The sequence below is a fragment of the Pteronotus mesoamericanus genome, unplaced genomic scaffold, assembly GCF_021234165.1.
Source record: "Pteronotus mesoamericanus isolate MK-2021 breed Mesoamerican mustached bat unplaced genomic scaffold, CSHL_Meso_final contig_347, whole genome shotgun sequence".
Classification (NCBI taxonomy): Eukaryota; Metazoa; Chordata; class Mammalia; order Chiroptera; family Mormoopidae; genus Pteronotus; species Pteronotus mesoamericanus.
The window spans coordinates 14786549-14809111 of NW_026555137.1; the positions used below are offsets into that span (position 1 = coordinate 14786549).

Below are 22563 nucleotides of genomic sequence, written 5' to 3' on the forward strand. Positions count from 1 at the left end.
CAATTTCTTGCTCTTTTCTGCTTCAGGCACCCCTATGATGCAAATGTTGGTACACTTGATATATTCCCAGAGGCTCCTTAAACTGTTATCATTTTTTTGCTTTTTTTTCTTTCAGTTTTATGAAATTTATTGTGGTGACATTGGTTAGCCTCATTTTGTTTTGGATCCTTTTTTTTTTTTTTTTCTCTGTTCTGATTGGGTGTTTTCTACTTCTTTGTTTTCCAAACCACTGATTTGGTTTTCTCCTTCCCCTAGTCTACTGTTGATTCCCTGCAATGCATGCTTTATTTCAATTACTGTATTCTTCACTTCTGACTATTTCTTTTTAATGTTTTCTGTCTCCATTTTTATGTTTCCTCTTTGCTGAAGTTTTCGCTCAGTTCGTCTACTCTTTTCCTAAGTTCATTAAACATCCTTATAACCAATGTTTTGAACTCTGCATCTGGTAGATTGCTTGTCTTTATTTTGTTTAGTTCTTTTTCTAGAGGTTTTTCTCTATTCTTTCATTTGGGACATGTTTCCTTGTCTTCTAATTTTGACATCCTCCCTGTTTGTTTCTATGTATTAGGTAAAGCTGCTGTGTCTCCCAGGCTTAGAAGAGTGGCCTTATGTAGTAGGTGTCCTGTAAGGCCCAGTGGCCCAGCCTCCGCAGTGCATCCAAGCTGGGAGCTCCAGGTGTAGCCCCTGTGTTGGCTGTGTTGGCTTCTGTTGTATTTGAACCTTGACTGCTGTTGGCACATAATTGGGGAGGATTTAGCCCCAGACCAATCGGTTGCAAGGATGAGCTACAACTACAGTGGAGAATCTGCTGTGCAGGAGCTTACTCCACAGAGAAAAACTTGCTTCAGTGGGGTCTGCTGCCCTACCAGTCTTCCCCTTGATACGTCACTGGTGGAACTGGTTGGGTCGTGCTCTGGCATGGTCTTAAGTTGGCCATTGGATTTGTTGGCTCTGGGGCCTCCTACGAGATGTAGGCCATGGTCAACCATCACCTGTGCCCTGTCTGGGGCCAGCTGGCGTGAGTTACAAAGTAATCTGCATATGGCTTCTATTTGTGCTGGGCCTGGGAGAGGCCAATATGCAAACCAGGGCTGTCTGCTGCTAGTGCTGGGCCTGGGGCCACTTAGCAAGCTGTACAAGACATGCTGAGGCTAGGTGCTGCTTGTTTGGGGCTTGTGAACCTTTGGGAGATTTTAGAAAAGTCTGCCATATAAGCCAAGACAGGTCATTTGCATGGAAAAGCCACTGGAAATGGCTTGGGTGGACCCTCAATTTGGGTAGGGTGGGGTCTCAAGGACTCACCAGGGTGGGGCAAATAGTGTGAATGGTGTGAAAGGTATAAGCCAGGCTGATAAAGACTCAGAGAAGATGCTCACCTGTCTCTGCTGGCCCAGTTGGGAGAGGTGAGCTCAGCCAGGAAACAACAGCTTCTGCCAGCACTTCTGTCTGGGATATAGCTACCCTGCCAGCCCCCTGCCTCTCCATAGGACCCTGGCACACTTAGAGCTGCAATCCCAGCACTGGAGCTCAGAGCAAGTAAGTCCTGGTCAGTTGCTAAGAGAGCAGATCTTAAAAGTTCTTATCACAAGAAAAAATAATTTTGTTAATTATATGTGGTGATGGGTGTTAACTAGACTTATCATGGTGGTCCTTTTGCAATATTTACAAATAGTGAATCATTATTTTGTATACCTGAAACTAAAATAATATTAAATGTCAATGATACCTTAATAATTTTTTTTAAAAAGATGTTTAAGGTTCTCTTCCCATTCCTGCTCTTCCTTTAGCCATTTTCACATGTATGTTGTCCCTTCCAGCTCCCCTGAAATATTCACCACTTTCACTCTGGACACGTGAGAGGTTTCTTCCGCTTCTGGGTGTCTGGCCCACTCTCACTCTCCTCCATGGGTCGTTTGTACATTTCTACTGCACTTGTTCATTCTCCCACTAGTCTCTGAGCTCCATGAAGGGTAGGGACTGCACCTTGTTCACCACCCTGCCAAGCTCAGTCTCTACACTAAATACAACAATTTGTTGAGTACATGAAGTTGTAAAACTTCCAAAATGGAAGATCAGGAATCTGAATGTCTATTTACTGGCTTCTCTAGGTCAACTGCCCAAAATGAATGTAGGATAGCATTACATTAGAATTCAATTATTTTTGTCCAGTTTTACAAATTAAACCCATAAGAGTATCACATGATGCAAAAGTCCATTGATAAATTAAAGGAAATAGCCACTCTGCTAAAATAAAGTAAAAAGGTTAGAGTTTGCACCAATTTGTTTTGTTTTGTTTTAATATCTTCCCTTCCAAAGCTCTCTCTCTCTCTCTTTGCCTCTTTGTATTTTTGTTTGCTCAGCAGGCTGCCTTCTGTTTTTAATCAACACATCAGATTAAAAACAAATAAACAAAAAAGCTGAATCTGTCCTGACCTTTTTTTGCCAACGCCAGCGCAGCACCACCTCATGGTACCTCATTCTGGTAAATACGACCTGTAAGAAAATTCAAAGAGTACCAGTACTCTGTGTATTCTTTAATGGCTAATCAAGAGATTAAAATAAGGAAAAGTCTTAAGTTCAGACCTTACCATGGTATACAGGGGGACAAAGGTAGAGGGCATGATAACGTGAAGAAATCTCTCCACTTTCTTTTGGAAGATGAACAACCTTGAGTTGACATGTGCTCGCATCTGCAATAACGCAAGGGTTTTAAAGAATACCTCGGAAAAATGCCTTAATATCTTTATTATAATTTATTAATACTTTTTATTCTTCATATAGCTAGACACAAAGAAGTCAAATTATTTCCAAAATAGTCATTCATAATCCCTTTTAGTGATTCTCAATAATATAGGCCACTATCTTGAAAAGTGGAGCAATTATACCCCATCTGTTAGAGAACTCTATTTTGCTCAGAGGTCAGTACGGAAACTCTGCTGTGGTACAACTGGATCTGTGGGTAATGTGTGAGCCCAATGATTTGACTAATTTCTGTTGCTTTCTGGTTGGTTTGGAATACTGTTTATGGCAGGAAGGGATCTGCTTAAACCTCCTCCACCTTCCGAACAAATACTTGGTTGTAGTTGTCTTGCTTTTAAAGACACAGGGAAGGTGCATTAATGAGCCATTTAGGATATTATAGAACTTCCTTCACCACATAGGAAATTGCTCTGCTCATGTTGAAGTCTACTTTATTACTTTCTGGCTTTGGAAAAGAAGGAAAACAACAACACTCTCTTCTTTAAATTTATCTTGTAAAATTTTAAACTATATATTTAAACTAAACACTTAAAACTATAACCACAACAATTTATTGTGAGCACTTTATGTGACTGGTTCAAAATGGAATTGTGTTTTTCTTCAGGTTATTAATTTTCTGACCATGATTTCTTTGGTGTTACTTTGTTGGTTTGTTTGTTTAGTGTATAATATCCTGAAGGATATTCAATGTGGCTCTAAGGGTGCAGCTTATCATGTTAGGAACGGAAATTCCATTTAACATTTCTCAGTCTTCAAATGTATTGACCCATATTAAAGTTCTATTTTCACTAAAATGGCATATTGCAAACTTTACTCAATGTCCAAGGTTTGAGCTTGTGAAGTATCAGAGATTGAACCAGACACTTGTCACCTCTGTTACCTCCTAAATGTCACTGAAGTGCAGATGGAGATGATATGCATGGGTCATTGTTACTAGGTACACAATCACAATCCACCTGTGTGTAAGGAATGCTCTGTGTGTGTGTGTGTGTGTGTGTGTGTGTGTGTGTGTGTTCTTTTGTACCTATTCTTAAACTGTTTAAAAAAGAGCACTTGTCAGAGTTTCAGTGAAAGACCGCATGGAGGAGAGCCATACCCTCTTGCTCACCTCTATGTAATTATACATGGATAGGTCCGAAATCGCATGGTCATCTGGAATTCTAAATCTTGAGAATTCGGGAAGACACATACCTGGAAGCCAAGTAAAATAATGCAATTTTTCCAAGACGGTTTAAAGAAACATGCTGGATTCTACTCAGGGAAACTTAAATAGTGTCTTTTATCTAACCTTTTAAAACTATGGGTAACCAGGCAATCAAGGAATATTGAGAGATAACACACAAGTATTTCCTATTGTGATTAAATAAAACATATGGTAAAGTTCATATAATGTATTACTGGTTGTTTAGTAAATCATTATCTTTCTTGTTTCATAAATGGAATGCAGTTCATGCATATGACTGTACATGACCCCCAACCCCTATCCCGCTTAGAATTCGCTCTTCTCCTGTGTGCTCTCCCTTGCTACTCGATGCATCATCATTCCCAGCACCTATGACACCTTATTGGCTTAAAAAACAGATCCTCCATTATGCTGTGATCTTCCAGAAGCAGGCCCCATGTTCTATTCATGGTTGAAATCTTAACCTGGTATGTTAACTACCAACTAAGTATCCGGTAAATTAACAAGTAACTATTATAACTCTCACATGGCCAGACAACTCTCGTGATTTGGGAAGCTGTCTCTATAGTCCAAGAACCTGGGTGCAAGTAGCGACTTCTGGGCTGCATGACTCTGGGCAACCACTTCTGTGTCTAAATTTCCTCAGTTGTAAAAGAGGGACAAGAAGAGTACGTATGCCCGTGTTTTTCAGTGAGGACCCCATGACATAATGCATTGAAAGGACATTAAGTTACCCAGCACATATGAACTGTTCAGTGACGTTAGTTTTGATCACTATTGTCCCATTACTATTGTTTTATCTTTGTTGTCTAGTAAGCAAAGCCAGTATTGGCAGTGTGTTCTGACACATGTGCCCTCCATCCGCCTCATCATTATTAGCAGGTGAAACCAATCACATGAGGGCTAAGAAGGGAGGAAGCAATATGCCTCTAGATCCCCAGCACCCGAGTGAAATGACTGGGAAGGAAAGGGAGAAAATCACAGCTTCCTTGGCCTGGAAGCCTTAGTCTCTGCTGACCCAGATCCCACAGTGCCAATGGCTTCCTACGACCATCACACACTCTTGCTGGGCACTTACTTTGCGCCAGCCTTTTTTTTTTTTTTAAAGCTTTACACAAATTATTTAATTTTCACAGCAACTCTCTGAAGTTGCTATTATTATTCCCCCTTTAGAGATGGAAAAAAGAACACTTGAGACTTTCAAAAGGTAAGGTGATATGAATTGCTCAAGGTCACACAGCTAATAAGTGGGTGAGTCCTGACTGGAAGCTCGGTGGAGGTTTAAAGCCAATTCTCTAAGTCTATCCCTTACTTGACACAGGGTTAAATTCAGAGGGAGCCTTTGAGAACATATGATGCTGGGAAGCAGTAAATTCTTCAGGTGTTAGGCTATTGTTGGCAATTTCATAAGATGAAAATTATGTACATTTGATTTCAGAATTACATGTCAAAATTTAAAACTTTAAATTGGTCAAATTAACATACTGGTGAAATCCATTTTAATCAAAAGACAAATGGAACTATCAGACGAGGAATTTTGATCAGGCAGAGCAAGAAAATGCCAGGGCTTCAAACAGGGTTTCTGAGGGCCTGCCGAAGTGGGTGCAGGCAGGTTCACGCCCACATTGGAAGGGACAGAAAAGAGCACATCTCCACCAAGTTTTGGTCTCAGCACTTTTGCCTTCGTATGGATCACTGCATAGACCTCCATGTACAAAGCTTAAAAAACACTATGTTTCCCTCTCTGGGTACTTGTCTGATATGTGCAACAACAGTAGCAGGGGCAATTAACAGAAACATTTATAGTCTTGAACCAGAAATATGCAGTGGACCTATTTGTGGACCTATTACTGATATCCAGAAATAGGTCCACAATTAACCAGCAAGGCCAGTGCATGTCCATTTGAGAAATTTTACTTACTAAAGTCATTATTGAATTTATCCATTAACTCATCAAATACCAAGCAGTCTTCAAAGCCCTGAAATAAGAAAAATGGGGAAAAAATAAACTGGAAATAATAAAAACTTCTTAGCAATTTTGAATAGGCCTTCTACCAGCGGTTCATGGGGTGTTTACCCTCAGCCAGTGCAGAGCACCTGACCAGTCCGTCCACACCTGGAATTGACTGAAGATTTCTCAGGACCATCAACTGCGTACATGGTGGTTTTGTCTTTGCCCAATTCATATATGTTATTTACAGTGATTTGGAATTTGTTCAAAATTTAAATTACTCTTGTAATTTTGATGGATTCCATTGCTTCTTCAAGAAGAAAGAATAATTATGTTGCTCTACCATGAGTGTTAGAATTATATTTAAACTATTCCAGTCTCCAAGACTCATATTTAGAGCAATTTCATGATAGATTAGAACTCTCATATTAATTTAGTTCTTATAAGCCAAGAGTAAAGCAAATTTCTAATATTAAGAACTCTACAAAATTAGTAAGGTACTATGTTAAATACAATGGGGAAGGAGAAAATCAAAAGCTATGTTTCCTGCTGTCTAGGAATTCAGACTATAGTTTTGGAGACAATATAAAGTATGTAAAAGTTAAAAAATAAAGTAATTTTCACATCAAATATAGAGATTACACTGAAGCAAATAAATTTACTTGTCAATTATATAGACTGTTAATTTAGATGTGAGAGGTAGCATATAAGGCTGAGATAATAACACTTTTAAATTATTTACTTAATTAATTCATTTATTCCACAAGAATCTCTATGAAGCAGGTACTGTTAAAATCCCAACTTTATAGGTAAGGAAATGAAGATAAGTTAGTTATCTTCACTAAGATGGTAAATAACTATCTTAGGCTTAATGCTTTTTTCCTACATTAAAGTGCTGGATTAAGTGATTCAAGACGACTATAGTTAGTGATAAGTCTAAACATCTGCTATGATATCTGAATTAATTCTGCTCTCAGAGATTCTGTGGGGATAGTTTTAGACATTATTCTTTTAATTCTTATCCAAGGATATATTGATTAATTCTTAGGGAGAGAGGAAAGCGGGGAGAGAGAGAAAAACGAACACTGTCTTGTTGTTCCACTTATTTCTGCATTCGTTGGTTGCTTCTTTTATGTGCCCTGACCTAGGGTCAAACCTGCAACGTTGGCATATCAGGACAACACTCTAACCAAGTGAGCTACCCGGCCAGGACCTGCAAATGTTTTTTTTCTTTTTTTAACCTAAGATGTTTTGGTTGGGATTTACCTGGACAAAAGAACGTACCGCATTCATTCCTTGCCCAAAAAAGGGCACTATGGCGTGAGCAGCGTCCCCCATGAGTACACAGTGGGATTTAAAGTGAAAAGGCGAGCACTTCACAGAGATCATGGGCTGGGCAGGCAACAGAAAGAAATCTCGCGTCAGGTTTTGCCTTCAGAGAAAAACAGAGTGTAAAGATGTTCAGTTGGGTGTGAAATGCTGCACAATTCTTTCACATTGACTGGCTTTATGACTGTAGGATTTTACGAACAGATACACAAGAACACCAGCAAGAAAACAGGAAAGGGAGGAACTGAAGTTTCATCATCCTAATTACCTTCCTGATTTGCCACAATGTGGATCACATTCTAAAAGAACACGTCTGGTTGCACATCAATAATTTGAAATAGGTCAGCATTATATGTCATAAAAATCTCTTGTACGTGGGTCATGCAATTTTCAGTGACGTTGGTAGGTTTTAGGGTGTGGACACATCAAGATGCTGCTGTGCATTTGATTAAACCCCAACAAACCAAAATAGAAATTAATGTCAATTTATATGTACTTGAAAGTGGACAGTTCTAATCCTAGGTAGGATTACAAAAGAAAAATTAATGTGAATTTATATATCTTTGAAAGTGGGCAGTTGTAATCCTAGCTAGCGTTTGAAAAGCATCCACAGAGGTTTTTGTGGACGCTCTAATGAGAGAAACAGTATGTAAACCTGGATCTTAAATCTGGCTGAAAAGGCAAGAAAGAGCCATGGGAACATGGGTTAAGTTTTAGTGCCAGACAGATTTCCATCAAGGTCAGAGAGGGAGAGCTGAACTGAATTAGTCATCAGGAAAGGATGAAAATGGACACTTTTTCAAAGACCTGCTAGGGGCTGGCAGTGGGCTATCCCTTCTACAAAGTTAGCTCACTGAATGTTCGCAACTGCCCTAAAACATTGGTATCCTGGTTCCATTTTAAAAGTAAAAAACCTGACACTCAAGGAAGTAAAAAGTAGAGAAGCATTAAAATCTTGCCCTTTCTGCAGCCTTACACTGCCTCCATGAAGACATCTCTGGAGGGTGAGAGTGAGCTGGATCCCCGGGGGAGAGACAGTGGGGACTGCGACCCTGAATGCCCGCAGATGACAAAGGTCCACCGGGAGGGCGATGCGGACAGGGGTTCCTAGATGCCAGCGCCCCTAAACCAGACAGTGAGCACAATTAGCTATCAACCTTGAACTTCCTGTGTGCCAGGCCCTGTGCTGCATCATTGATAGGCACGGTGTCCTTTAGTCCTTTGGGGCAGGTACAATACTATTATTATCGCCATTTTACTGTGAGGGGCTGAGATGTTCAAAAGCTTACGCAGCTAGTGAGTGGTAGACCTGAACCTGAGGTTGCTGGTACCTGCTGTGCCACAGACATGCTTATCTACTGGGGGCCCGAGTACCTGAACGGGATATAGAGAGGCCTGGGGACATCGGTGGCTTGTCTTTCCCAGTGAAACCAGCCAGGGCCTGGGCTTCTTGAACTAACAGCTCGTAGCACAGCATGCACTTTTGCTAACATTGGCTTCACGTCTATATTGCCGCGCAGCCAGACATGTTTGAGCAAAACTGAAATAAGGTGCATCACCTGCATTTGGATTTTGACTAACTCAAATCAGTGGGGCCCATGGCATATCTTGAAACTTACTCTCCGATGAGAGGGATGGAGTCCAAAAAGTACTTATGGAAGAAATCCAGCACGTCTCCACTAGTTTGGAGTTTTTCAAACTCTTCAAAGGGCATGAACAAAGTACACGTGAAAGACTTGTCCTGTGAGAAAAAGAACAGTGTGAGAGGGAAGAGGAGACCATGATGAGGACACAAAGGAGGGTCCCTACACCACAGGTCCTTGCTGTGGCCAGGACAGGCACCCGGGAGGAATGTCCCAGCGAGCAGGGAAAGCGCCCTCGCTTTTTCCCACGGCTCCCAAAGGAAAGCGCTGCCTCGTCTCAGGGCTACTCCCCAGCTTCTCGGTTAGTAGGAGAATTTCTACCCTGTAAATTCCAGACATTTCCACCAAGCAAGCACTACAGCTGAGGTTACTAATAGGTTGGTTGGATTTACTTTCTCCTCTTTTCTCCTCTATTGTTCTTTTTATGACAGTATGAATGAATAGGCATTGGACCCGAGGCCTGATAACAGGGAAAAAAGAAGGTAAAAGAAAGAAAAAGACCAACCAGAGAAACAGATAGTTATATCTATCTATACCACATAATAATAATAATAACAACAACAACAATAAAATGAGAACAATGATATACAGGGCCCAACCCAAATAATGCCCTTTTTATTACAAAATCATAAGCATGTAATACTGTAACATAATAATATCACACTCAAACACACCATGCGACATTTTAGGTGAAATGTTCAAATTAAAACTACAAATTATTATACCCATATTATTACCCTACCAACCACACTCAAATGGGCATTACTTCTGCCAGACCCTGTACGTATTTTATATATTTATATATCAAAAAAGTGTATGTCTAATGAATGAACAGCCATACTGTTTGATAATCTGTATTCCAATGCTTTATCAATCTTAAAGGCTGAAAGTACTTCCTATCACATAACCGAAGCCTCTTTGGCTTTATTTGGGTGTCATTACATCCTACAGTGTCTTGGGAAAGGTGACAGGCTCTGCCACACCAACCCCCCAGTTGTCTTCCATGTGTGTTAAATCTCCTTTGCAAAGTACATCATCGGAGTGACTTCCAATAGGATTTTCCTCAGTCATCCCAAAGTTCAAGATGTGATCACTAAATAGATTAAACAATGATGAGATTAATTATGTGTGTGTAGATATATATATATATATATATACACTCACACACATACACACACACACAAAGCACATGAATGAATAAAAAACATTCATTACAGATGTAAATTACCATTGATGAAAGATTCTGAACTACCTTGTTAGGAAGTGCAATCATCATGAAGGTATTTCTAGGCCAAATGTGTAGATAATTCGGTTCCATGGCATACTGCAGAAAAAAATGTATATATACTTGGTTAATATATTAATGCAATGCTTCTATAAAGCTGACTGTGCTTATTTTATAATTGTTTCCACAGCAATTTAAATCAGTATCATATTCATGGTGCTATGCACATCTATTGCTACATAAAGTAGAAATAGTCTTAGAAAAGACTTTGTGTTCTGTCTTTATAAACTGAAACTTAGGTGAGGTGTTTTACAAATAGAATCATTCATTGCCTTTTATTACAAATGTCCTTGATCACTTGACTTCAAAATGTTTAAAATCAATACCGTATTTTCTGTATGTCAGTAGGATGAGTTTTTGATACTCGGTATAACTGAAGGTTTGTGAACAGGCTCTTAGATGTTCTCTCTGTCTTTCTTTGTTTTAATTTCATACACACACACAATCATGCACACATGCCCATACACATATGTGTGAATATACATGTGTATATGTGTGTACATTTTTATGCTTTTTCACCTTATTTAGTGACTTACTTGTATGGATAGAAAGGTCCTAATTTAAATTTTATGGGCAAAACCAAATTTTACAAACAAGGCTCTTATCTCTTGTTTCCTATAAAATAAATAGCGGAGAGGTCTGGTCTCCATAGTGACCCCGCTACAACGCAATAACAACCTGAGGAAGTACTGATTCCTTGGGGAGGTCAATGGACCCAAGACCCAATTGGCCCAAACCCTAAAGTTTCCCAAGGATATTTTATATATACAAGAACACACCATCAATTTTCCAGCTATTTCAGGTTTGCATTACTTTTTACAAACTTTTAGAAAGTACTTGCCACGTGTATATGACATAGATGAATAAATGCATAACTCTTTGACCTCAAAGATCTTACAGTGCAGTTTAATAGGCACCCTGCCTCCATATAAAAAGCCAAATAACTTGTCTTTAACAGCAATTTAAGTGGTAGATAATAGGCAATTTGCTGCTAAATTAGAAGCAGAGGAAGGAAAAGCTGAGCAGGGAGGTAAGTAGTAATGAAAAAAATACAATTAAAAATACAAAAAAACAATAAGAATTAATAAATTTTAAAAAGAAAGAAATTTGTGGGGCGGGAGTGGTTAAAACAAGGAATTCATGGATTATAGAAGGAAAGAAGGGAGGGGTCAACTAGCCGAGCAGAGCAGGCTGTGTGAGTGAGCCTGTCTGAGACTGGCAGGAAGGAAAGCAGCCCGGGCAGGCGACTGTCCCCGCTTGTCCCTCTTGCTGTCTTTTGGCCACTTCTGCAGCCTTTTAGAGCTCCCAAAGATAAGAAGGAGCAGACAAATGACAGCTGACCGATTTCTTATTACTGCAATAATCAAGGTTGAAACTGCTGAATAAAAACTGTGTGGAAGGTAACACCCACCTCCCGTCTTCACCGTTGGCATTAGATAAGGGTTATACATTGTTTTGAGAGAGCAAATAGGATATCAAGAACATTTTGGTGTTCATACCTGTTTCATGACATTGCAAAATGTTTTGCCATGTATAATGCATATCTTTTTTGCTCAAATTTGTGAGGGAAAAATATGGATGTGCATTATACCTTGGTATAACGATTACATACCTAAGGTATAATAATGGGTATAACAATCCTGTGTAAAATGCACACAAAAACATGGGTGTGCATTATACAGAGCAAAATACGGTAACCCTTCACATTTTAGCTTTTTATGACCAATTCATGCTCTCAACAGAAGAGCTTGAGGCTGCCCAAGGTCAGGCTTGTAGGAATCACCATTGGTCCTCTCGCCAAAAGTCCCTCCAAACATAAAGTCTAAGCAAAAGAATTTTGCTGGCTGTGCCAAGGCAGCTTTACGATGCACCTCCCATTCATTTCCCTCTAACATTCATCCACTTCTGTCACTCACCCAATCTCTTATCCCCAATTCAGTCTTTACAGGTGGAGCAATAGTATCTGTTACATTAAAGAAAGGGGAAGGAAGGAAGGAAGGAAGGAAGGAAGGAAGGAAGGAAGGAAGGAAGGAAGGAAGGAAGGAAGGAAGGAAGGGTAATTTTTGGTAGACTCATTTGTTGCCATGTCAAAATACTCCTATGTGTGGGTCACGCTGGTATGTCAAAACAGTAGAAATTTTTTCGTAAAGCACTAGTTATTAGTATTAAATGTAGATAACTAGAAAATAAATGGTATCTTAAATTTACATTGGGAGACATGCTTCCATGCAAGTCTGGGGTAATTTTCAATAGAATCCTAAAATCCTGTAATTCAGAATTATTGGCTCTTGGGCCATGAAAATAAAATCTACCTGAAACCATAAAATCAGCATTGAAGAATTAGTAAACACACTTTTGACCAGGAAGAGGAAATAGAAAGACAACATAATTTTAAAATATGTATTTGACTGATGGATAGAGTTTGGTATATAACTGGTATAAAATACCACTATCCCAAATTGACTAGCTATTTTACAGATATCTGAATTTCATGATGAATTTCATTAGATTAAATCCATGCCTTAAAAATGGATGTTTAATATGCAAATTAAGTATTTAACTAACATCGTTTACTTATCCTTATTTATAAGCCAAGATCCTTATTCCTTTTGTTGATATTTTAGTCTTCCTTATTAAATTCCCACACATATTTGCTTATGACAATATAAAATATACATATCACATATTTGCTTCAGGCCATATACGGATTAACATGGGAACAAGGAAATAAGAAAACCCCTTGGAGAACATAACTCCTTATTAAATTCCCACACATATTTGCTTATGACAATATAAAATATACATATCACATATTTGCTTCAGGCCATATACGGATTAACATGGGAACAAGGGAATAAGAAAACCTCTTGGAGAAACCCCAGTGCTACATCTGATAAGGAGTTAAAATCCAAAATTTATAATGCACTTATAAAACTCAACACTAAAAAATAAATAATCCAATTAAAAAATGGACAAAGGACCTGAATAGCCACTTCTCCAAAGAGGACATACAGACGGCAAACAGACAAATGAAAAGATGCTCAATGTCACTAATCACTCGAGAAATACAAATTCAACCACAATGAGATACCACCTCACACCTGTCAGAATGGCTGTCACCTATAAATCAGCAAACAGCAAGTGCTGGCGAGGACATGAGGAAGGGAACCCTCGTCCACTGTTGCAGACCGGTGCACCCTCGGTGGAAAGCAGCATGGAGATACCTCAAAGAATTAAACATGGAACTGCCTTATGACCCAGTGATTCCACTTCCGGGAATATATCCGAAGAAACTCAAAATGCTCTTTTGAAAGAATATATGCGCTCCTATGTTCATTGCAGCGCTATTTACAATAGCCAAGAATTGGAAGCAATCCAAGTGTCCATCAGTAGATGAGTGGATAGAAAAACTGTAGTACATTTATACAATGGAATATTACTTTGGTGTAAAAAGAAGGAAATCTTACCCTTTGCCACAGCATGGACCTGGAGAGCTTTATGCTAAATGAAATAAGCCAGTCAGAAAAACAAGTACCATATGATTTCACTCATATAAATCTAATAGACAAAATAATCTAACAAAGTAAAAGCAGAATCACAAACAGACAACATACTGACAGCTATCAGGATAGGAGAGTTTCAGGGCTGGGTAAAAACGGTGAAGGGACTAAGCAAAAATAAATAAATAAACACTCAGAGACAACTGTATAGTGATTGCCAGAAGGAAAGGGGGAGGGGAGAGGTAGAATGTGATGGAAGGAGATTTGACTTGGGGTGGTGAACACACTGAATATACAGAAGATGTATTATAGAATTGTGCTCCCGAGAACATGTAATTTTATTAACCAATGCCACCCCAATAAATTCAATTTAAAAACTCGTTGGAAATCCTTTTGCAACAACTTGCTATTCACTGTATTTAATAACTCTTATTAATTGAATCAGGAAGACAAGAACTCCCAATTGTCAGTGTATAGAATTGATTCCCACCCCATTTTTCTCTCCCAAGAGAAAATGGAACAATGATACTGATATCTGAGACAAATTCCTTGTGTGTTTCCAGTAAGGTAGTTGTAATTCCTCTCTTTCTTTACGTCTTAGAAAGGTATAGCAAAAGGTAAGGGAGAGAGAGTGATATTGTTAAAGGCACACCTATAGACCAATTTATTATTAATCACAAAATACTTTGCTAAACGCCCAAACTAAGACATGTGACTGAGAACAACTGCACTAGAATATGCCTTTAATTAATAGGATGTAGGGTATGTGGAAAGGGGACCAGAAAGAGAAAGACTTACATCTCCATTCTTAGGTGGAATGGTCAACTCCATGTACCCATGAGGAATGTACCGTTGACTATAATCAAAGCGAGGTTTCTTCATGAGCTGAGCTCTGACCGTTGAATAGGCACCATCACATCCTACAATGAGGTCACAAGTGAGATCTTTGGGAACTTTGTCAGATCTGAAAAATAAAACAAACCATCCAAATTTAAGTGGTGAAAAGGACCATGTACCTCCACTTGGGTATAAAAAGTAGCAAGTCAAGGAGGCTACGACTCCCTTTTACAAATCTGACTTACAGCTTTGAGTTGATATCTAGAGAGATGGCAATACTCACCCCTAACACAAGTTTTCCTCTGAGAACGAGAATAACACACAACCATATGGATTAGCGAAGGCATGCTAGGCCACGGAAGTGTGTCTGAGAGCTGACTTCCCCGCATGAAGGAAGAGAATCTTGAAAAGAAGGCAAAATGTCCCAAGTGGAGGGCACATATGAGCCACTGCAAGGATGGCACCAGGATTTTTTAGGAGCACTACGTTCGTTTGGCTTGAGCAGAGGGTGGCAGGAGATAAGCTTAAGAAAAGAACGCAGTGTGGGGAGGGCAAAAAGGGGGAAGATAATTTTGAATATTAAGACAAAAGGTTTAAATATATTCCCCTGGCACAAGGGGAAAATGGAATTTTTTTCATTTGCGTGGATGATATTTGAAAAGGGGCAACTTAATCTCAGTTGCAGTAGGTGTCTTGAAGAGGTGGCAGAATGTAGAAGAGAAAGGAGATGGGACCAGGTGACCGCAGTAGCCTACCTACAGCAGGGGTGACAGCCAAGGACTGTGGTGCTCAGGAAAAAGCAGAAAAATCAGGAGAAAATAGAGAAAGGGGGCCATGACAGTGACTCTAATTACCTTGGTGATAGAACTAGGGACGTCAGGAGTGGGACATGCTTGGAGAAAAACAGACGATCAAGGTTTCAGATGTGTTTGAGGTCATGGCAAGAGGTCCCGGTACTTATGAAGATGTTTAATGAGAAATTAACATTGACTAGGACTGAGTTTAGGACTGAGAATGAAGGCACAGGCCTTGGCTAGAAAGGTTCATTTTAGAGATGTGTGTTTACAAGTGGTTATGGAATGGACTGGGAATCCATGACTTATCGCAAGAGTGGGACATGAGGCTTGGCACTTGAGAGGCAATAGAGCACGCTAAGGAGAAGCAGACAGGTAGCATCCTGAGAGAGGAGAGGACAAGCAGGGCTGTGGAGGATCATCTGTTTCTAGGGAGGAGAGAGCGTGAAGCAGAGTGGGGTCCCCAGTGCGGAAGACCATGGGAGTTTGAGTGACCAGGAGTATTGTTGGCATCCTAGGCAGAGGGCATATAAAGTCTATTTTCAATGTAAAACTCAGCGACTCTAGAACCTAGTTGAACTGGCCTTTTAGTAATCCTTTAACTCTTTCAAAAGAGCCAAAGACCAAAGTTTACAGATACAGTTCTCCACTCCAAATCTTCACTCTTCCCTCTCAAGTCAAAAGGCTGCCAGCTAATTACCCAAGCACTGTGATCGTTCTCTCTCCAGGATTATATTTCAACAGCCTGTGGCCAAAGTACACCTTCACATTGGGATATTTCTCAACAGCTGAGGAAACAAAGAATGCAAACAAAAATAAAATTCCAATTTTCATTTCACTTGCTCAGGTTGAAATATTAGTCATTTACTTACAACAGTATGATAAAGCTATTTCTTTTTATTTTCTTAAGAATAACATGAATCTATCTAGCCACCTAGCCCCACCCACCCATCTGCGCATCCAAAAGACAGTCTTACAAATGTTGGTAAAGAAGTTGACTTAAGCATACTAAGCCCTATTTCTTAAGCCCCTGCTGAATCACCTAGAATGACTTTCCCATCACTCCTCTTTCCAGTTCAATTCAATTCAATTCAACAGACATATTGTAAATGGGCTTTGGGTGGGGAACTGTGGAGAAACAGATAAATCCCGTGGAGACTGTTGAGACTGCTCAAGACAGACTGATTTAGGAGACAGGAGAATTGCTTAAGGAGAATGCTTTGCAGGGAGTAAATATGTTTGGTACAAATGCTGGAGAGGAGAAAAAACTACTCCTGATCAAGGGCTACCTGGGATGTGACTGGATTGATTAGCCAAGCTACAGATTTAATTACCAATCCAGGGGCTTTTCCATCAATGACTAGACCTTTTTTAGTTACATTAGAAACCCCAGGGTTATATTTTACACATTCCTCTTTCTCAAGCTCCTTCGCTCTCTATTGGGTCTCCTATGAATACCACGAATCTGCATCCTTCCCTCCAACCATGTTGCTATAACTTTAGTCCAGGGCCTCATTTTTTGCACACAGAGATTGTCCCAACAATCTTGAGGCCTCCTATTAGCCTCCATACTACTGCTTTTTGTTTTTCTGAAATGCAAATGTAATTGTATCACTTTGCAAATCATGAGAGCCTATCTATTGCTACACTAGACTGTGCGTTATTCATCAGGGAGGGCACTCATTCATTCCAGTGCCTTAAGACAACAGGAATTCAGTGCCCGTTGAACAAATGATTTTCATTTAGATTATTGAGAAGATGAAAAAGAGATGCCAGAGGATGTATCACTGCTACTTTTCAAGAAGGACTTGGTACTATGCACGGTCCTGCTCTTAATAATCACAAAAAGAAATAGTAAACAAATCCCAATAAATCATGTGACAAGATTAGTCTCATGTGCTATACTCAAAATGACAACTGGTAAATAAAGCATTGGACTTACCGGTTAATAGATCCTTGTTTAGATTTTCTCTGCTTATAGAAAGAATATACTGCAAGAAAAATATAGTAGATACTGTTTGTTTCTGGAGAATGGGCAAATATAATTCTATGTTACTCACTCAGAAATAAGAACAATTTCTTATTTAGCAGAAGGTTGCAATCTTAGTTTTGTGACCATTCAGCTAAGTAGCCTTTAAAATATTAAATATTTTAACCAAATATATATAATATGATGCTTAAGTTTAAACTTAAGCTTTTTCAAAATTTGATACTATAAAAACCAAACCCTCCTCTTGTAGGAAAATATTTTCACTAAGATAGTTTTATTTTAACAGCAAATTATATATTTCATATTTTTGGCTTAGGCCTCCAAATTAAGCTGTTTAAAAGAACTTTAGAATTGACAACATCACCAGAATAAATGTACCATTTCCAAAAGGCCTTTGTTTCAATGCAAAAGAGTGTGTGCGGGGAGGAGGCAGCCAGAATGGGGTTGGTAAGAGTGGATCAAGCTTCTCTGGGACACATGTTGATTGTCTGTGACTTTATAGGACAGTTCATGACTGTTCCGTGAGGCCCGGCAGACGCTGTACGTAGGGCCCACCATACTTTAGGGGTCCATGAAAATGCTTTAATTTTAGTTTATTTTAAAATCGGAAGAAAAAAATTAGTACAATGGATATAAAGAATGAATCCAGCCTAGAGTACATTAATATTTATACCAATGCGCTCATAAAATCTGATCTTTACTACTTACTGTTTAACAGAGGCAGGGGCCCACGGCGCTGGCATGACTGCCTACCCAGAGCCCGCGGAAGGCGCACCGCAGCCTGGCAAGGCGGGGTGCCCATCGCTTTGAAAAATTTAACCATGCAGCTTTCCGCACAGGGTCATATATCCCACTGAACACAAGTATACTACTTTATGAATCTTCACCTCATCCAAATGCAGAGACGTTTAAAATGAGCAGCTCCTCCTATGCTTGGTATAAAAAGAACTAGTTCATGCTACAGAGCAAATGACTGAGAAAGAGCTCCCTGTGTCTTTGCTCTACATTGAAATTCACAGGGATCTATTAATTGTCCCTCTCCTAGCTCTGCTTTACAGTCTTCTATGCCACGGATGGCCTCATTCCCATGGAAACCACGCTTGTTATTCCAAGTGTATTAGGTAACATTTTCATTACAAAGGCTTGTTTACCTGGGGAAGATATTCTTTCCATATCAGTGCCCAGGCTGCAGGGAGGGTCCCTGTCTGGTCTACTCTATGTCTTTGGCTGGTACTGTTTCATAATCGAAAGACAGAGTCACTGCCACGAAGTCTCCCTGTTCTCAAAGGTCGATCTTACGAAGAATAAATATAAATAAATAAGTCAAGAGCTCTACAATGGCTCTTATAACCAAAATAACGATAATAATGATCAGAGTAATCATCTAAAGGGAGTTGGACTATCTCCTTTGGAGATCTGTGAGACAAAGTTTGCAGTGCTAACTTGTTTAAATATATGAGGAAAAAATGTTCACATTCTATGTACTGAATGCCTTCAAAAGAGAATGTTTCTTAGTAAGGGAGCGCCATCGTTTTGGGCTTGGGAGATTAGAAGTAAAAACTGGGGAGCTCTGACCCGCTCTGTACACTAGGGGATGATTTGATAGTTCCCAGGGCACTCTGGGAGGGAGAAGGGAGGGATCAGCAAGACAAGAGGAGCCTGTGGTTGCTGCAGGGAGAAAGGGCAGAGAAAAGAGCCGGAGGAGGGAGGCTCAGCTCGGAGAAGGATTCGGAATGGATTTTGGAGATTAAATTCTGCCCATTAGGGACTTGAAGGTTGTTTGCTGTTGTGTGTGCAATGTAGGCCCTGGGGGACCCACAGCTCTTCAGCACAGTCGTGTGTCTTTTGAGCATTGTTTGCAGAAATTGGTGGAAGAGATGGACTTCCTGTCTGGATCATCGCGGTATATAGTCAATACTAGGGGACAGGGAGTGGACACCAAGAGGCAGAGGAGGTCAATCGGAGGTAGGCTCCCTGGGGACCCATAGAAACCCTGGGGTCATGGGGAGGGCTTTGGACTTCCCCAGGTGTAGAATTAAGCAATTCGAAGCAATCTTAAAGGATAAGGAGGCTCCCGTGTTCGACTCAGACATAAAAACAATGCTGCAAGCCAAAGAAAGAGGGGCGGCTATAAATTTAGCATTAACTCAATTCTTAAGGACTGAGAAATGGCAGGATTGGTGGGAGACGAGTCATTTCCTCCTCCTTTGAAGGTATGGACAGCCCCCAAATGGAACCCCCCACTGACACTGTCACCGTGTTGGAAAATCATCGGTGATGAAGCTACTTCTGTTTGTCCCTCTCAGGTGGTACAGATAAGGAAGCCGGTTTTAGTCTCGGGTCCACGTCAGTCCCCTCTTCTAGCTTTCCTGATGCCACTTTGAGCCATATCTCACTCCTTGGTCTGCTTGCACTTTATTGGCTCGCTCTTTGCCGAGAGGATGGATGTGATGCACTGGCCTTCCTCAGCACGTTCCACGCTAATCCAAGAGGAAGAGGGGATGATCATCCCAAGTCGTGCTCCATTTAGTAATAGATGTAGCAGAATGAAGCAGTGCTGCCCAGCAATCCGGGAGGGCCCCCGGACACCACACCCTGCTGGCTGTTGTCTCAGAGGAAACCTGCCTCATTTTCCCTTTGACCCTGACCTCAAGCATTCGTGCAGCTCCTGTCTTCACCTGTAAAGCAGGTGGGTGGAGCCAGTGAATCTAAGGTTGCCGATCACTGGCAGAGTCTGCTATGTGAAAGTGCATTTACACACTTTCTCATCCAATACACACTTGGCACTTGAAAATTTGTGTTTTTTAGAAGTCTGTTCTCACCCAGCTTGCTTCCATTGATAGACCCTCACTTGGTTGGGATGATACTATCTTACTGCTGAGTTAAGATTTCAGCAAATTGTCTGTCTCAAATTTCACTCTCTCTGTGAAGACTTCTCTAGAAACCAAAGCTTTCCTCCCTCTCTGAACCACACAGCTGAGTTCTTTTCGCAATGAACTTGATTGCCAGCTGTCCTGAGCCTAGCGAGGATTTTCCTGCCATGTGTGTTCCAACTCTTTCTCAACTACCTGTAAGTCGCCCATTCTCATCCCTTTCTTTCTTGTCCAAAAAATGTCTTATATATCCAATGTTGCTTCACTGTCCTTGGAATTTTCATGGATTTTTTATGTCTATGAGAATTCCTCATGTGCGTGTATTGAACTTCGATTTTCTTCTGTTAATCTGTCTCTGTTAATTTGGTTATTAGCCCAGGCAGAAGAATTTAGAAGGTGGAAGGAAAAGCATTAATATTTTTTAGCCCCCACCGTTAGCACAGCTTATACGTGCCTATTTAGAAGAGGTGATTCTTTTCTTTCCTGCAACACCAAGCGCAACTTGGGACCAATTAAACAGAATATATTAATTATCTAAAAATGTTTAGTTGACTACAGGTGGTCAGTGGACTTTCTTCCCCTTCATTCCCCTTCTAGACTCAGGAATGAAGACTCTGTACCTATGTTTTTAAAATGCCAAAATAAGCAGGCTATTATTTCTGAAAAGTCATTAAATAGACATTTTTATTCTTCCCTGCTACCTCTTCCCCCAAAGCCCTTAATTCTTAGAATGTTTTACTTTGGACTCACCTTTTAAACACATTTTAATTGTTGCAGAATACATATGATAGAAGCTTTACCATCTTAAAACAATTTTTAAATATACAGCTCAGTGGCGTTACGTGCACCCACAATGTTGTTACAACCATCGCCACCATCCACACACAGAACTTTTTTTTTAAATGTAATCTTTATGGTATTTTTTTCCATTACCATTTAGTCCCCTTATAGTACTTTCATCTTTTGAAATTGAAAGTCTGTCTTCAGTAAACAGTAACTCTCCATTCCACATCTCCCCAGCCCCTAGCAACCACCGTTCTACTTTTCTGTCTGTGTGAATTGAACTACTCTAGGGAACTCATATAAGTGGACTCATACAGTATTTGTCCTCTTGTGACTGGCTTATTTTGCTGAGAATAAAGTCCTCAAGGTACCTCCATGTAGTAGCACGTGTCCCTTCCTTTTAAAGGCTGCATAGTATCCAGTGTCTGTTGCATAAAAAACCTACAATTGTCCTGGTGTCTCTTTAACCTTCCCCTGACCAACCCCAACTAGGTGTCCTATAATTTAATCCGATTCTGACACCAGCTGTCTGCACTTAGCCTCGGATCCCAAGGTTAAGAGCCCCATCCCACAAGACTGCCCCCACTTCACATGCCGATCATATGTCCAGTTTGTCACCTGCACCCCTGACTGATTGGCTAGAAATCAAAGGTTCCCCAGGACCCCTTTTCAGGTTTGATTAATTTGCTAGAGCAGCTCACAGAACTCAGGAAAATGGTTTATTGTTCACCAGTGTATTTACAAAAGGAAACGATAAAAGATGCAGAGGAGCATCCAGACGGAAGAGACAGGCAGGGGGAGGCACGTGAGAGGTGCGTAGGGCTGCTGCGCCCTCTCCAGGGCACCCGCGTCCCAGCACCTGCTCAGGCTCGCCAACCTGGACACTCTCTGAACCCCATCGATGGGGATTTTTATGGAGCTTCCTCGCACAGGCGTGATGGATCATTTACTCCATTTCCAGACCCACTCTCCTCTCTATAGAATGGGGGTTAGAGCTGACAATTCCCAGCTTCTAATCACAGCTTGGTCTTTCGGGTGACTGGCCCCCACCCAGGCGTCCACCAAGAGTCACCTCCTCAGAACAAAAGACACTCCTAGTACCCAGGAAATTCCAAGGGATCGAGGAGTCCTGTGTCAGGAACTGGAGTCACAGGCCAAACATTGGAAGAAAAGAGGTTCCTGGTGCTCTTGCCACTTTGGAAATCACAAGGGTTGTAGAACTCTGTGCCAGGAGCCGAGGGCAAAGATATATGTGTATGTATATTCTATTTTCTCACTTGGGTTGCTTCCACCTTTTGACTATTGAAATGCTGCTGTGAACATGGGTATTCAAGTATCTATTTTTGGCTCTTTTGGATATACACCAAGAAGTGGAATTGCTGAGTCATAGGGTACCTCTATTTTTTAAGTGTTTGAGGAACGACCACACTAGTTTTCATAGCGTCTGTACCATTTTCTGTTCCCACCAACAATGCACCAGGATTCGTTTCTATTTCTTCACGTCCTTATTTTCTATCTTTGTTTTTGCTTCTGATAGTAGCCATCATAATTGATATGAGCTGCTTCAGCTACTTTATCATCACAAGATCTGGGAGGACCTTGGTCCCATGAGCATGTGCTCTATCTCTTACTCCC

At 40.5% G+C, this 22563-nt stretch overlaps 1 protein-coding gene across 1 annotated transcript in view; it reads right to left on the bottom strand.

Moving 5' to 3' along the window:
• KMO (kynurenine 3-monooxygenase) overlaps positions 1-22563 on the bottom strand; it is a 38086-nt gene that overhangs the window by 2540 nt on the left and 12983 nt on the right. Inside the window, 10 exon segments of the mRNA XM_054576709.1 lie at positions 2434-2493; positions 2589-2690; positions 3869-3951; positions 5865-5922; positions 7179-7326; positions 8843-8964; positions 10119-10190; positions 14450-14615; positions 15983-16070; positions 17225-17273. Coding sequence (XP_054432684.1) covers positions 2434-2493; positions 2589-2690; positions 3869-3951; positions 5865-5922; positions 7179-7326; positions 8843-8964; positions 10119-10190; positions 14450-14615; positions 15983-16070; positions 17225-17273 — 948 coding nt within the window.